This window comes from Poeciliopsis prolifica, unplaced genomic scaffold (genome assembly GCF_027474105.1).
Source record: "Poeciliopsis prolifica strain line A6 unplaced genomic scaffold, Auburn_PproV2 SCAFFOLD051, whole genome shotgun sequence".
NCBI lineage: Eukaryota > Metazoa > Chordata > Actinopteri > Cyprinodontiformes > Poeciliidae > Poeciliopsis > Poeciliopsis prolifica.
Genome location: NW_026562426.1, coordinates 404,559 through 420,530, shown reverse-complemented (window position 1 = coordinate 420,530; position 15,972 = coordinate 404,559). Strand labels below are relative to the sequence as shown.

General features: G+C 37.6%; 3 protein-coding genes across 3 annotated transcripts; all 3 read left to right on the top strand.

Moving 5' to 3' along the window:
* On the top strand, positions 1 to 3,455 carry LOC129378379 (C-type mannose receptor 2-like). The gene is made up of 5 exons (XM_055058729.1): positions 1 to 83; positions 999 to 1,073; positions 1,221 to 1,607; positions 1,804 to 2,154; positions 2,469 to 3,455. The coding sequence occupies exons 2-5, from the start codon at positions 1,040 to 1,042 to the stop codon at positions 2,807 to 2,809; spliced, it is 1,113 nt and encodes a 370-aa protein (XP_054914704.1). The 5' UTR covers positions 1 to 83; positions 999 to 1,039; the 3' UTR covers positions 2,810 to 3,455.
* A 3,777-nt stretch (positions 3,456 to 7,232) lies between these two features.
* Positions 7,233 to 11,842, top strand: LOC129378283 (macrophage mannose receptor 1-like). Its single transcript, XM_055058590.1, has 7 exons — positions 7,233 to 7,428; positions 7,626 to 7,973; positions 8,246 to 8,588; positions 10,192 to 10,266; positions 10,382 to 10,759; positions 10,904 to 11,251; positions 11,568 to 11,842. The coding sequence occupies exons 1-5, from the start codon at positions 7,233 to 7,235 to the stop codon at positions 10,398 to 10,400; spliced, it is 981 nt and encodes a 326-aa protein (XP_054914565.1). The 3' UTR covers positions 10,401 to 10,759; positions 10,904 to 11,251; positions 11,568 to 11,842.
* A 35-nt stretch (positions 11,843 to 11,877) lies between these two features.
* Positions 11,878 to 15,972, top strand: LOC129378381 (lymphocyte antigen 75-like). Its single transcript, XM_055058730.1, has 5 exons — positions 11,878 to 13,666; positions 13,864 to 13,938; positions 14,054 to 14,434; positions 14,528 to 14,875; positions 15,154 to 15,972. Exons 2-5 carry the CDS (start codon positions 13,905 to 13,907, stop codon positions 15,495 to 15,497), a joined length of 1,107 nt encoding a protein of 368 aa, XP_054914705.1. The 5' UTR covers positions 11,878 to 13,666; positions 13,864 to 13,904; the 3' UTR covers positions 15,498 to 15,972.

The following is a 15,972-nucleotide window of genomic DNA, read 5'->3' as shown; positions in this document are numbered from 1 at the left end:
GAGAACAGCAGTTCACCTGGGACAGTTTCAGCAGAGCATCGAGAGGAGAAACATCTCATTCACTGAGGGGGAAAATGAAACGTGTAAGTTTTATACAAATGCCTGTTTCTATCTCTTAATCTCATCACATATAATTTATTTTATCCCAAATATATTGTCAGCAATATATAGATATATAAATGTGACTGGAAAATGTGTCTTTCTTCTGCAATCTATTTTTAAATGATGTTATTAATGTTTTACTCCAATATTATATTCTTCAAATTTCCAGAATTTACACATAACTCTATATTGTTAGACTGGATAGATTTTCACAAATTAAATCCTTTTCTTGTGTTGAGTAGTTGTTTTACCAAATATTTTTAACTTTTACTCGAGTATTTTATTGTTTTACTTTAGATTGAGAAACATTATGAAAAATCATAAAACTATCATCTCAGTGAATCAACTTTTAGTTGCTCCACTTTGTATCCAGTTTATGCCTCAGATCATGTGATGTAAAGATATTAATAGTCAGTTATTTCTGTCAAATAGAGGAGCTTTAATAAATATCTGTGCTTTATTTAGTCAATACTCTGTGTTTTCATCAGGATCCTGATCATAGAAGTTGATTTTTTTTCACATTGTAAACTTTGCATGGATTGGAAATGATTTCTTTCATAAATAGAACGACTCCACCTCACCCTTGATTTGCATATCCAAATAATGATATTCAAATGTATATTCAATAACAGAGCTGTGTTAGAGGATCTCTGCTTGTTATGAAAGGAAATAAAAAATTTACTGAGAAACGTTTTAGGCAAAACAAGACAGAAAGAAAAGGAAGCAAATGGAAATGACAAGTCTCTGTCTGAGTTTAGCATTTGGTACAAGACTAACTTCACTTTTGAATTCATGATCAGTCATTTTTGTCTGTCTGTCTTGGTCTCTCATGGTTTCTCTGTCCAGTGGAGGGAGAGCTGCAGCTTTTCAGTGTTTCAATGTTCTTCATCCAACAGAGACAAACTGCTGGAGGAAAATAATTCATCTGACAGCAAAGATGCAGTGGAGTCTGATTCTGCTCTTCCTGATGGGTGAGTTGATCTGAAACACAATGGAAAGAGAGTTATCTTTTTACTATCAAACAGGAACTTCAATACATTTTCTAATCACATTATATTGAAACTTTCCATATTGTGTATTGATGAAATCCTCATAATTTAATACCACCATGTTTTCAGCTCAGTGTTGCTTCATTGACTGTCAGCTCTATGAGTTTCACTACATTAAAGAGAATAAAACCTGGACTGAAGCTCAGCAGTACTGCAGAGAGAAACACACTGACCTGGTCACAGTGACTAACATGAAGAACATGAAGAGACTCATCAACATCTCAGATGGAGATAAAAAGGAAGCTTGGATTGGTCTGTATGATCAAACAAATGGTACCAGAACATGGTACTGGTCTCTTACTGGACTGGAGTTCAATGAAAGTGAGACAAACTGGGACAATGGAGAACCGACTGATAGAGAAAACCAAGGATCTGAGAACTGTGGAGCTGTATATCAAAATCTTAAATGGCGCGATCAGGGTTGCAAGTGGTCTGAATATTTCCTCTGCTATGATGGTGAGTATAAATATAAACTCGTTAGATTGTCCAATAAAAGTATCTGGTTAAAACATGTTATAAAAAGAGGAAGTAGCAATTTCACTCTCAAATAACAGGAACTGTAGCTTCAATGCATTTGCCAGTGAGCCTGATTTTATACTTATCATGAAAAAGATTTATAAATTATGATATCTGTTCACTGTTCACTCCACAGAAACTAATAAAACCCATAAATATCACCTGATTAGAGAGTTGAAGTCCTGGCTGGAAGCTCAAAGTTACTGCAGAGAGAAACACACAGACCTGATCAGTGGAATGAAGCAACTACAGGATGAAGAAGTGAAGAAATTGATTAACTCTTCAGATAATAAAGCATACTTTGGTCTGTTCAGAGACACCTGGAGGTGGTCAGATGGAAACAGCTCCTCCTTCAGACACTGGAATCTACAGTTTTACAATCAGATAATCAATAGTGGTCAATGCGCCTTGACTGTGTTTGATGATGGAGGCAGATGGAAGAATGAGAACTGTGATGAGAAAAAACCCTTCATCTGTTATTCAGATGGTGAGTTTTGCTGCAGTAACACAAATGTAACAGAATTTGAATGAAAAATAGCCTCAATGTAATGTCTAAGTATTTCAGTCACATAGATACCAAATCTATTTAATGAAGTAGTTTAATTTACACATAAATCACAAAACAAAAATCATTTTGAAATATTAAACATTTTGGACCTTTTACATCGTTCTTGTTGCCCACGTTCTGTGTCTTGACATAAATGAAGCTGCTGTTGCAGTGATTTAGTGTTTTTATTGATTGTTGATGTAGATACATTTATTCTATTAACTATTTTCTCCTCACAACCATGACAAATAAAGTGATCCTGATAAAAAAAAATAAAACCTGGGAGGACGCCTTGACCTACTGCAGAAATCACCACCATGACCTGGTCACCATCACCAACATGGATGATCAGATATGGATCCAGGAGAAAGTCAAGAATGCATCGACTCCTTTTGTCTGGATGGGTCTATATTACGCCCCGACTCTGGATTTCTGGTTCTGGGTCAGTGACGAGGTGGTCAGCTTTGAGAACTGGGCTTCAGATGGACAGATGGACGACTGTGACATGTCTGGTGCCATGAAGACGGGAGGGAAACATCAGTGGAGGAAGAAAAATGACCTTGAGGAATTTAATTTCATTTGTTCTAAAAAGTAAAATCCTCTCTGTTTCTACTTTTTTCACTTTTAGGTTTGTGGATCTTATTAAATGTTTTACTGTAAGTTTATTTTCCTCCTGGGAGACAATAACATATTTTCTTTCATTGGCTCTCAGGTTTTTCCATAAATCTTGATATTGTTTCAGTAACATGCATGTGTCACATTTATCACTTATTCTGCAGATGAGATTGTTTGTTCTGTGGATTGACTGAACTGAAACCAGCTTCACTGTGTTCAATGTCAATAATGCCTGATTCTGATTCCTGTCATTCATATGTTTAGTTTTTAATGTTTAGCTGCTTTAATATTATCTAATTATATGTTTACATGGCACTGCTCTTTAAGTTATTAATAATTTTGTCAAGTACTTTCAGAATATCACCATTAGTTTTTCATCAGGAGTCATCTTACAATCAGAAGTTGTGGGTTCGACTCCAGCTTCATCTTTCCCCATGTCAAGTTCCTTACCCTGAGCAAGGCACCTCACCCCAAGTTACACTCATGTGTGTGTCAGTGTGTGAACGTCTCTCCAGTTATATAAATATCTTAACTTCCCATAAATCTCCTATGTTTACTCACATATTGACATTAATGTCTTTCCAATATTCCTTTTCTTTTGTAATTGATTGATTTCTGTCACCATTTTTTACATCACAATAAAAGATAAGTTTTAACTTTATGGTAATTTCATCTGGTCATTTTGTCCTTGTGTTTTCAACCTCTGTGAATCACTTTGTGTTACTTCAGACTGCATGTAAATTACATTACAAATAAAGTTTGACTTTAATTTAAAAACAAAAAATGTAATTCCTGCCACAAGCTTTTCATACGCTTTCCACTCATAATGGAAATCCAACCCATCAAATACTTGTAACAACTGCTGAGCATCTTTTTAAATGTTTCAATCGGTGATTTAACGATTTTTCTTTGGTATTTGTGATTTGATGCCCTTCTGGTCTTCACACTGACCTTCAAATCCCTGCAAAGATACTCTATGTAAACGAAATCTTCATGAGCCGAATCAAATCGTGAGAGTTGCTTCCAGTAAACTGAAACACGCTGAAATTAAAAGATTATTTTCCAGCTAAATCCAGTGTTGAGTTAGATTTAAAGTCTGATTTTTTGGATTTGACTGCCTGGATTGATTGAAAATATTCACTCATTTTTAGAGAAATGACAGAAGTAAAACTTGATCCGCAGATGGAAGAAGATTCTGGCTGAACAGAAGAGTCTCAATATGTTTTCAGAAAAAGTTTCAGGCAGCAGAACTGTACCCTGATCCAGAACCCTAAGAATTTAGCAGGAGGATTTGAAAAGTGTGCCAAGAGCGTTACAGTCGTGAGAGAAATTAAGCTTCATATTTATCAACTTTTCCTAAACTATAACAAGAGAAAACAAAAATCAAAATGAACGAGTGAAAAATGAGTCACCTTGGCTTTTTTTTTTAAATTTACGTTTCATTTATTTATTTATTTATTTATTGCCATGCTCTTGAAAAGACAAAGCTATAAGTGCTGAGTCTCTCTAAAGCTATGGGCTCCACTCATAAATTTCCAGGTGTTATCGCAGCAGGGGGACACATTCTTGGCAAATATGAGCCAAAGTTTGGGAGGAAGTCAAACAATTGGAGCCTCTTCTGAAAGTGGACAAAACAAAAGGAGATTCAGAGTGAACTCCAAAAAAAACCCTTATTCAATCTACTTAATACAGTTAAATTGGTCATTTTGATGAGACTGAGTTATGATCAGTTTCAAATGAGTCGATGCCACTAAGTGACACGTTAGAGTATTGATTCCCCTTGAACTTTTTCCACATTCTGTCACAGTAAATCCACTAACATAAATATGTTTCACTGGAATTTTATGATAAAGATCCGTCACAAAGTGGATTGTGAAGTGGAACAAAAACAAAAACTGTTGAATGGCTCAAAACATTTTTCACAAGTAGTAAACTGAAAGGTGCGGTGTGCAAAAGTGTTCAGCTTGCCCGGGTCAGTATTTTGTAGAACCACCTTTAGCTGTGAGTCTTTTACTGTTTGTCTCTTCCAGCTTTGCGTGTCGAGTGGCTGAGTTTAACAGCCCACAAGGTTTGCTTCCTGGACTCAGCTCCATCCATTCTCCCGTCAACTCTGTTCATCTTCCCTGTCCCTGCTGAAGACAGGCAATCTCAGAGCATGACGCTGCCACTACCGTGTTTGACAGTGGGGATGGTGTGTTCAGAGATGTCCAGTGGTTTGGATTTTGGCTAAAGATTTCAGTTTGTTCTGGTCATACAAAATCTCTTCCTTCCGCACGTTTGCTGCGTCCAACATGGGCTCTGGGACTTCTTATGTTTTTCTTTTGTTTGTTTTTTTTCTAAACGAAGCTTTTCTTCTTGCCACTCGTCCATAAACAACGCAGTTTGTGCATTGCATGACTAAAAGTTTTCCCGTGAACAGATTCCTTCCACCTTAGCTGTGGATCTCTGCATCTGGTCCAGAGTCACCATGAACCTCTTGGCTGCATCTCTAATCAGGGCTCTGATTAGAGACGTTCAGCCTGGAAGTTTGGCTGGACGGCCTCGTCTAGGCCGGCTTACAGTTGTGCTGCACTCTTTCAGTTTCTGGATGATGATCTGAACAGAGCTCCGTTCAAAGCTCAGGAAATCTTTTTATAGCCTGAGCTTGCTTTAAACTTCTCCACATGTTTCTCCCTGACATGGCTGGTGTTTGCTTCCCAATATTGTCTTTCTTTCCTTCCTTCCTTCCTTCTCTCTTTGCCTCCTTTCTTCTTTCCTTCTTGTGTCCACTTCACCCATCTACACCACTTTGTGTCGGCCTTTCCCATAAAATTCTAGTGAAATCTATTTTCGTTTCTGGTTGTCATGTGACAAAATATGGAAAGGTTCAAGGGGTGTGAATACTTTTGCGATCCAGTGTTTATGTAGATGGATTTATGTGCAAATATGTATATCAATGTGAAACCAGACCAAGCTTCTCTTGGTCTGGTTAGTTTGCATAGAATTGCCAAAAATAATTTCTATTTGCTGAAGAATATTTTTTTAGACAATATTTTTCAATATCATTTTTTATAGTTAGTTATTTTACCAAATACAGTTTCACTCTTAGTTGTAAACTTTTTGCCTTGAGTTTCCATTTAATAACTTTGTAGGAACATGGGGTGTAAAGATCTAATATCGCTGTCAAATAGTAAAATGTTTCTGTGCACCGGTTCGTCAAAACGTCATTTGTTATAGAATTTGGGGTTTTTCCATCTCAACTTCCCCTCCTATGAATTCTAAGAATTCTTTCATAAGCAGAATGCCTCCACCGCCTGCTCCCACCTTTAGTTTGAATATCCAAATATGTCCAAATTTAAAGTCTATAACAGAGCTGTGTTTGTCACAACAGAGATGTAATTTTACTCAGAACATCTTCTGGCGAGACGAGGCAGGAGGCAAACAGCAAGACGTAAGTCACAACTCTTTGTCTGCGCTTTGCTTTTAATTATGAAACAAGAGAAATATTTTATTAGTCATGTAGAACATGTTGAATAGTATTTATAATTTAAGAAAAGGGCTTTCGTGTTTCTCTGTCCAGTGGAGGGAGAGCTGCAGCTTTTCACTGTTTCAATGTTCTTCATCCAACAGAGACAAACTGCTGGAGGAAAATAATTCATCTGACAGCAAAGATGCAGTGGAGTCTGATTCTGCTCTTCCTGATGGGTAAGTTGATCTGAAACACAACTAGACTCTCTGGTTTCTACAAGGGTTGGGTATTTATCGCATCGTTTATCATTTGTCATGATGAATTTCTTAAGTTTCATTGAATGATTTTTAAAACTCACCAGACTGAAGAAGTTTAGTATTTCCTTCACTGTTTGTTCAAACAGCTTAGTAATACAAATTATATTTTTTTTTCTTCTTCTTTTGATTATTTAATTTCCCTTTAAATTTTTTGAATTTGAGTTGAATTAAGTGATGGGTGTCCTAAAGACACCATTGCAAATGGTTATGCTTTTAAAATTAGTATCTGTGTTTGTAGTTCCTGAATTAGAAAGAATCAACTTCATCTTTGACATTGTGAGAGCAAACCACAAAAAATCATGATGAAACTTTCAGTCCATATCACTACCCAGTTTGAATTAAATAATTTATTTTTCTTTCATAAAAAAGTAGAACAAGAATACTCAATACTGCAAACTGTGATGAAAATTTTAAGTCATAATAAATACAAAAATATGTCTTATCTTCACAGCTCAGTGTTGCTTCATTGACTGTCAGCTCTGAGTTTCACTACATTAAAGAGAATAAAACCTGGACTGAAGCTCAGCAGTACTGCAGAGAGAAACACACTGACCTGGTCACAGTGACTAACATGAAGAACATGAAGAGACTCATCAACATCTCAGATGGAGATAAAAAGGAAGCTTGGATTGGTCTGCATGATCAAACACCTGGTACCAGAATGGTACTGGTCTCTGCCTGGACTGGAGTTCAATGAAAGTGAGACAAACTGGAACTCAGGAGAACCGACTGATAGAGGAAACCAAAGCCCTGAGAACTGTGGGATTGTGAATCAAAATCTTAAATGGATCGATCAGGGTTGCCAGTGGTCTGAATATTTCCTCTGCTATGATGGTGAGTATAAATATAAACTCGTTAGATTGTCCAATAAAAGTATTTGGATAAAACATGTTATAAAAAAAGGAAGTAGCAATTTCACTCTCAAATAACAGGAACTGTAGCTTCAATGCATTTGCCAGTGAGCCTGATTTTAAACTTATCCTGAAAAAGATTTATTAATTATGATGTGCTTTTATCTGTTCACTCCACAGAAACTAATAAAACCCATAAATATCACCTGATTAGAGAGAAGAAGTCCTGGCTGGAAGCTCAGAATTACTGCAGAGAGAAACACACAGACCTGATCAGTGGAACGAAGCAACTACAGGATGAAGAAGTGAAGAAATTGATGAACTCTTCAGATAATCAAGCATACTTTGGTCTGTTCAGAGACACCTGGAGGTGGTCAGATGGAAGCAGTTTCTCTTTCAGACACTGGAATCTACAGTTTACCAATGAGATAATCAATAGTGGTCAATGCGCCATGACTGTGTTTGATGATGGAGGCAGATGGAAGAATGAGAAATGTGATGAAAAAAAACCCTTCATCTGTTATGATGGTGAGTTTTTGCTTCAATAACACAAAGTCTTCAAACATAACTAAATATGTGTGAAGAAAAAAAATCCTTATTACAATGCGTAAGTATTTCTGTCATATAGACACCAAATTCATAGAAGGATATTGTTCCATTTACACATAAATTGCATAAAACATTTTGAAATATGATATAATTTGAACCTGTGAATAATTTTTGTTGCCCAGGTTGTTAACAATGGCATAAATCAAGCTGCTGTTGCATTGATTTAGTGTTTTTATTGCTTCTTTCTTTAGATAAAGTGATCCTGATCAAAGAGAAGATGAACTGGGAGGACGCCTTGTACTACTGCAGAGATCACCACCATGACCTGGTCACCATCACCAACATGGACGATCAGATATGGATCCAGGAGAAAGTCAAGAAGGCATCGACTGGTTATGTCTGGATGGGTCTGCGCTACACCTGCACTCTGGATTTCTGGTTCTGGGTCAGTGATGAAGTGGTCAGCTATAAGAACTGGGCTTCAGATGGACAGATGGACGACTGTGACATGTCTGGTGCCATGGTGACGGGAGGGAAACATCAGTGGAGGAAGAAAAATGACCTTGAGGAATTTAACTTCATTTGTTCTAAAAAGTAAAATCCTCTCTGCTTTTTCATTTTTCACTTTTAGGTTTGTGGATCTTATTAAATGTTTTACTGTAAGTTTATTTTCCTCCTGGGAGACAATAACATATTTTCTTTCATTGGCTCTCAGGTTTTTCCATAAATCTTGATATTGTTTCAGTAACATGCATGTGCCACATATTATCACTTATTCTGCAGATGAGATTGTTTGTTGTTCTGTGGATTGACTGAACTGAAACCAGCTTCATTGTGTTCAATGACAATAACGTCTGATTCTGATTCCTGTCATTCATATGTTTTGTTTTTAATGTTTAGCTGCTTTAATATTATCTAATTATACGTTTACATGGCACTGCTCTTTAAGTTATTAATAACTTTGTCAAGTACTTTCAGAATATCACCATTAGTTTTTCATCAGGAGTCATCTTACAATCAGAAGTTGTGGGTTTGACTCCAGCTTCATCTTTCCCCATGTCAAGTTCCTTACCCTGAGCAAGGCACCTCACCTCAAGTTACACTCATGTGTGTGTCAGTGTGTGAATGTCTCTCCAGTTATATAAATATATTAACTTCCCATAAATCTCCTGTGTTTACTCACATATTGACATGTCTTTCCAATATTCCTTTTCTTCTGTATTTGATTGATTTCTGTCACCATTTTGATATTTTATTTCCTTAAATCACAAATAATGACGACTTTTAACTTTAATAAATGTTTCTGTAGTTTTGAAATGAAAGATTCAGTGGGAGATTAATTTATCCATCGATTGGATTCAGTTAGATCCTCATCAAACTACGCAAAGATTATAAGGCGCATGGGTGATTTGAAAACAATCATTCATATAGACATATATGTATACATGATTCTATATAATGAGATTACAAAACAACATGGATGTTACTTAAAATGCAAATTATCACCTTGGTACCAGCTATAATTGACAGTGTCATAATGAGTCCAGATGAATCCTCACCAGTATGTGAGACTGAATGAAGTCTGTCAAGTTTTTCATGTGTTTATTTACATATATTAAAAATAACAGAGGTTCGTTCATCCACTGTTTCCTCGTGTGCACAGTTTTGTTTCTGGAACATGTTCCCTATATTGAATAAATGAAATTTAAATTATACCTGCTCTTTGAAGACCAGCTATACAACATTAGCGACAGGTTAGCCGGGTCAGTTTGGGGAAGAGCAGCAAGAGGAGAGGATCTCATTCAGAGGGACAGAAGGAAACAGTGGTAAATTTTAATCTTGTTAGTATTTTTTTATTTTATATTTTTTACTATATTCTTAGCAAAATTGGTTTGTTTTGCAGTTTTGGTAACCTGGGTTTTGTCAATATTTAACAAAGGACTTTGGAACAAAACATAAAAATATCATCAAATCTATTGGGAAGTGAAGGAACTAGATGTAGGATTTTGTTCACTCTGTATGCTTAGATTTTGGTCCTGTTATTGCATTTTCTTTCTTAGTTAAAATGTCATGTTGGAGCTTTATGTATGCATGGAGAAATGTTTAGGATTTTGTTTCCTGTCTTGGTCTCTCATGGTTTCTCTGTCCAGTGGAGGGAGAGCTGCAGCTTTTCAGTGTTTCAATGTTCATCCAACAGAGACAAACTGCTGGAGGGAAATAATTCATCTGACAGCAAAGATGCAGTGGAGTCTGATTCTGCTCTTCCTGATGGGTAAGTTGATCTGAAACACAACGGATTCAAATTCATCACAAAGAGTTTTTCTACAAACACTGGTGGATATGTTATTGATGAGTAAAACGTGCAGAATTACATTTTATGTTTACAGCTCAGTTTTGCTTCATTGACTGTCAGCTCTATGAGTTTCACTACATTAATGAGAATAAAACCTGGACTGAAGCTCAGCAGTACTGCAGAGAGAAACATACTGACCTGGTCACAGTGACTAACATGAAGGACATGGAGAGACTCATCAACATGTCAGATGGAGATATAAAGGAAGCTTGGATTGGTCTGTATAATCAAACACATGGTACCAGAACATGGTACTGGTCTCTGCCTGGAGTGGAGTTCAATGAAAGTGAGACAAACTTGAACCCAGGAGAACCGACTGATAATGGAATAGAGAACTGTGGGAATCTGATTGAAACTCCCAAATGGGGAAATGTGAGTTGCTCTATAGCAAGATATTTCCTCTGCTACAATGGTGAGAATACATGACTGGTTGTGCTTTTTATTTTTTCTTTACATAATCATATGGTTTCTATAGATGCTTTGTTTTATATTCTAAATGACATATAGAAGCTTGAGGAATGTATATGTGATGCGAGTTTATCTAATTTCTTCGCAGAAACCAACACAACCCATAAATATCACCTGATTAGAGAGAAGAAGTCCTGGCAGGAAGCTCAGAGTTACTGCAGAGAGAAACACACAGACCTGATCAGTGGAACGAAGCAACTACAGGATGAAGAACTAAAGGAAGTGATGAAGACTACAGGGAGTAAATCATTTATTGGTCTGTTCAGAGACACCTGGAGGTGGTCAGATGGAAGCAGTTTCTCTTTCAGACATTGGAATCTACAGTTTAATGATGAACAAACCATCAGAGCTCAATGTGCCACAACTAAGTTTGATGATAAAGGCAGATGGATGAATGTGGATTGTAGTGAGATAAAACCCTTCATCTGTTATGATGGTCAGTAATGCTTTTCTGTATATACACGAACGTTTATATCAAAAGTTATGTACGAAATCAGATTTGAATATATGAACGTATGTCCTACGTAAAAACAGTGTTAATGTTTCTCGAAAGTATTTATTAATTCTCTTCGTCTACACGTCTGGTTAAAAAACACATAATTTGAAAATGTTTGTCTGGAACCAAAGGTGCATTTTTTTCACCTTTTTCGGTTTCATGAAACTGAAAGTCTGTGTTCAGTGTTTCGTGATCAAAGCTTTATTCATGTGAAGTAACATAAATAAATGATGTTTTCCTGTCAACACCATGCCAGATAAAGTGATCCTGATCAAAGAAAATAAAACCTGGCATGAGGCCTTGAACTACTGCAGACAGAACCACCATGACCTGGTCACCATCACCAACATGGGGGATCAGATATGGATCCAGGAGAAAGTCAAGAACGCATCGACTCCTTTCGTCTGGTTGGGTCTCCACTACACCTGGACCCTACAGTTCTGGGTCTGGGTCAGTGACGAGGAGGTCAGCTTCGAGAACTGGGCCTCATGTCCCCTGAGAAACGTCTGTGACGTGTCTGGAGCCATGGAGACGGGAGAGGACATAAGTGGCTGGAAAAAAAAGACAGTGAGACGTTTAATTTCGTCTGTTCTAAGAATTAAAACAGCTTGTTTCTTGTAACGCAAAGCGCTTTCTTGCTGCACGCTACTTTTGAATTCTTACAAACACATTTTGGACTATAAATTACATGATGACCCTGAATGTAACGTGCATAGGTGATTTAAATGCATCCAATGCCAATTTATTTTATCACACTGTAATCCAAAATTGTAATCCACTGTGTCAGAACCAACCAATCAAAGCAGAGAAGAGGGTCTTAGCGTGAGGTCGCAATTAACTCTTATTGTTTTTTGTCATTTTGACTGAAGATTTTCCGTCACATCATATTTTTACCCATCAATTTGTGAATAATAATATTGACATTAACAGACTATTAAGTTGCATTAAATTTTATTCGGGTTGATTAATATTCGTCAACACATGAACACATTTTCTCTACAGGGACAAAAAAGTGTGACCCAACTAATAACTGCATATTATTACTTGCAATAATATTTTTTGTAATAATATGTAGTTATGAATGATAATTTTATCTCCCTAAATTATGAGCGCTTCCCCAGCTGTGAACGCCGCAGCCTCACAACTTCCTGCATCTGGAGGGGAAAATCTGTGCTTGAGTTTTGATAATTTGACAGATAATGAGTCTGACCCAGATCCAACACGATCGATTGACTTTTTAATCAGCCTCGGATTAGGAGTCCGAGGCTGAATCACACGCGACGTGATATTTTAATTAGAAATTTCCTGCTTTTGGTTTTAGGTCACTGTTTGAGTTTGCATTTTGCAGCTTCTCCTCTTTTTAGCTTCTGCTTAACGTCCTGCCACTGGGATGCTCAAGCCAGCTAGCGTGGCCACCTAGCTTGAGCACATTTCCCCGCAACGGTAAATTATTTCTACCTCATTAGCAGGGGTAGCAGCGTGTACACGAGTGTGAAGCCCAGCCAGCCTCCGCCATGTTTCTTTTGACCGTCACAGTCTCCTCCATCTCGTCTCCAGTCTGTACACCGGTGCACACCGAGGACGTCTTCCACTGCGCTGTTGACCAGTCCGAACACTGCTGCCACCTGGTGACTGGAGGATGAACGCAATTAAAAATGTTCATTATTCTGACAGAGACAACAAACAGTCTGACATCGGTAGCGACAGTGGCAGGCGGTCCGTCACCGGTTCGATTCCCGCTTGTTGCGTCCTTGGGCAATCAGGGATGACGGTGCAAATAAAGCGACCTCACTTCCATCAGACTGTAGCTACAAATCAAACATGAGAAAAGGTCATAAATAAGATGCTTAAAACATTTCAGTGACGAGTCTTCCTGTAATTTAAGTTGTGTGTGTATTTTTCGTTAATACTATTTTTTACGCTTTACCTTTTGTAGCATGCGACTAGTTTGCTCTGCGAGGAATTTTTATTTGAAAAAAACAAAACAAAAAAAAACATGGAGGTTATTTAAAAGGCAAATAACTACCATGGCAAAAACAAAATCAGCTGGGTAATAGAACACCATCGGTGCAGCTTTGACATGCAATACTGAACAGAGATCTGTTTTTTTTAGGAGTGTGTTTGCATATCTTACATAAAAGTGTTGCGTGTTTTCGGTTCGTCTACTTGTTTATTCTTCTCCTTATGAATGGCTTGCTTGTCAAAATTGTCCCTGTCGTGCTTGAATATTTAAATTATGAAACGGGAAAAGTCAGCTTCCCTTCAGAAATGATGCACGCGGCTCACCTCAGGCAGTTTTCAGCAGAGGATCAAGAGAAGAGCATCAACTCACTGAGGGACAAAAAGGAAACAGATGTAAGTTTCAGGTCCCTGAAATTAATGTTGCTAATTCTTCGAGATTATGTTTTTATTTTGAACATGATGTCAGCATGCTCCCATTTGAGAATAGTCTTTTTTCCCTGTTTCCTGTCTGTCTTGGTCTCTCATGGTTTCTCTGTCCAGTGGAGGGAGAGCTGCAGCTTTTCACTGTTTCAATGTTCTTCATCCAACAGAGACAAACTGCTGGAGGAAAATAATTCATCTGACAGCAAAGATGCAGTGGAGTCTGATTCTGCTCTTCCTGATGGGTAAGTTGATCTGAAACACAACGGATTCAAATTCATCACAAAGAGTTTTTCTACAAACACTGGTGGATATGTTATTGATGAGTAAAACGTGCAGAATTACATTTTATCTTTACAGCTCAGTGTTGCTTCATTGACTGTCAGCTCTATGAGTTTCACTACATTAATGAGAATAAAACCTGGACTGAAGCTCAGCAGTACTGCAGAGAGAAACACACTGACCTGGCCACAGTGACTAACATGACAGACATGGAGAGACTCATCAACATCTCAGTTGGATATCAGACAGAAGCTTGGATTGGTCTGTATGATCAAACACATGGTACCAGAACTGGGTTCTGGTCTCTGCCTGGAGAGGAGTTCAGTGACGACGACTCAAACTTGAACCCAGGAGGAACATATGATTGTGGAAAACAGGAGAATTGTGGGTTGTTGGTAAATACTTCTACAAGGGGATATGCGAGTTGCTCCATCCAAAGATATTTCCTCTGCTACAATGGTGAGAATTCACACACTGTGAAAGTTTGTTCTTCTTTCTAAATAAAGCAAATCCCCCCAAAAAATACATATGTCATGATAAAATGCTCCACAGAAACCAACACAACCCATAAATATCACCTGATTGAAGAGTTGAAGACCTGGCAGGAAGCTCAGAGTTACTGCAGAGAGAAACACACAGACCTGATGAGTGGAATGAACCAACTGCTGGATGGAGAACTGGAGGAAGTGATGAAGTCCACACACAGAAAACCATTCTTCGGTCTGTTCAGAGACACCTGGAGGTGGTCAGATGGAAGCAGTTTCTCTTTCAGAAACTGGAATAATGATTTTAACAATAATCAACCCAACAGTGGTCAATGTGCCACAACTGTGTTTGAGGACGGAGGCAGATGGAAGAATGAGAACTGTGATGAGAAAAAACCCTTCATCTGTTATTCTGGTGAGTTGTTCTTTTTATTCATAACAGAATATTCACGTCAAATGTAAGAAATCAGATTTGAATATATTAACATATTTTCTATGTACAGTTTTGTCAATGTGTGTGGAAAATATTCATTAATTTATGATATACAAGTGTATATATCCACATGTCTATTTAAAAGATGGAGTTGGAAATGTTCATCTGGAACAAAAGATACTTTTTTCCCATCTTTTTCTGTTTAATAAATAAATAAATGAATGAATTAATTAGTTATTTTCCCCTCAATACCGTGACAGATAAAGTGATCCTGATCAAAGAAAATAAATCCTGGGAGGACGCCTTGAACTACTGCAGACAGAACCACCATGACCTGGTCACCATCACCAACATGGATGATCAGAGATGGATCCAGCAGAAAGTCAAGAACGCATCGACTCCTTTCGTCTGGTTGGGTCTGCACTACACCTGGACCCTACATTTCTGGGTCTGGGTCAGTGACGAGGAGGTCAGCTTCGAGAACTGGGCCTCATGTCCCCAGGGAAACGACTGTGACGTGTCTGGAGCCATGGAGACCAGAAGAGGACATAGGTGGCTGGAAAAAAAAGACAGTGAGACATTTAATTTCGTCTGCTCTAAATAATGAGACGACTGGAAAGAATGAAGAGTCCACTGCACTGAACCCCATCGAAAAGCTCCACCAAATATTGATCTCGAATTTCTTCCTGAGTTAAAATATTTGATTTGTTGTTTCTAAATGAACATGAACTCGTTTCCTTTGTATCATTTGAGGTCTGAAATCTCTGCATCTTTTTCATTATTTTTGACCTTTTTTTCATTTTCTGCAGATAAGCACGAAATTTTCACTTGGAGTTTCAGAGACATGTTGTCAGTAGTTTGTAGAATAGAAAGAACAATGTTCATTTTACTCAAACATATAGTAACATCAGAGAATCTGGTCCTTTTAACCCTCCTGTTGTCCTCGGCTTATGTCGACCGAGGACAAGCCCTTAAAAAATATGTTTTTCAATTGCAGCTGCATACAGAAACTTTAATCTAACAGTCCTGCATCAGAACTATGGTGTGCACAACTCAGGGGGAAGTTTAGGCTCAAGCAA

What these genes read in the sequence shown, in the direction of transcription:
- LOC129378379 (XM_055058729.1), top strand. Translation starts at nt 1,040, where the DNA reads ATGCAGTGGAGTCTGATTCTGCTCTTCCTGATGG. An exon ending in GATTCTGCTCTTCCTGATGG is followed by an intron (nt 1,074 to 1,220) that starts GTGAGTTGATCT and finishes CCATGTTTTCAG; the next exon opens with CTCAGTGTTGCTTCATTGAC. An exon ending in CTTCATCTGTTATTCAGATG is followed by an intron (nt 2,155 to 2,468) that starts GTGAGTTTTGCT and finishes TGACAAATAAAG; the next exon opens with TGATCCTGATAAAAAAAAAT.
- LOC129378283 (XM_055058590.1), top strand. Translation starts at nt 7,233, where the DNA reads ATGATCAAACACCTGGTACCAGAATGGTACTGGTCTCTGCCTGGACTG. An exon ending in ATATTTCCTCTGCTATGATG is followed by an intron (nt 7,429 to 7,625) that starts GTGAGTATAAAT and finishes TTCACTCCACAG; the next exon opens with AAACTAATAAAACCCATAAA. An exon ending in AACTTCATTTGTTCTAAAAA is followed by an intron (nt 8,589 to 10,191) that starts GTAAAATCCTCT and finishes TTCATCCAACAG; the next exon opens with AGACAAACTGCTGGAGGGAA.
- LOC129378381 (XM_055058730.1), top strand. Translation starts at nt 13,905, where the DNA reads ATGCAGTGGAGTCTGATTCTGCTCTTCCTGATGG. An exon ending in ATATTTCCTCTGCTACAATG is followed by an intron (nt 14,435 to 14,527) that starts GTGAGAATTCAC and finishes AATGCTCCACAG; the next exon opens with AAACCAACACAACCCATAAA. An exon ending in ACCCTTCATCTGTTATTCTG is followed by an intron (nt 14,876 to 15,153) that starts GTGAGTTGTTCT and finishes ATACCGTGACAG; the next exon opens with ATAAAGTGATCCTGATCAAA.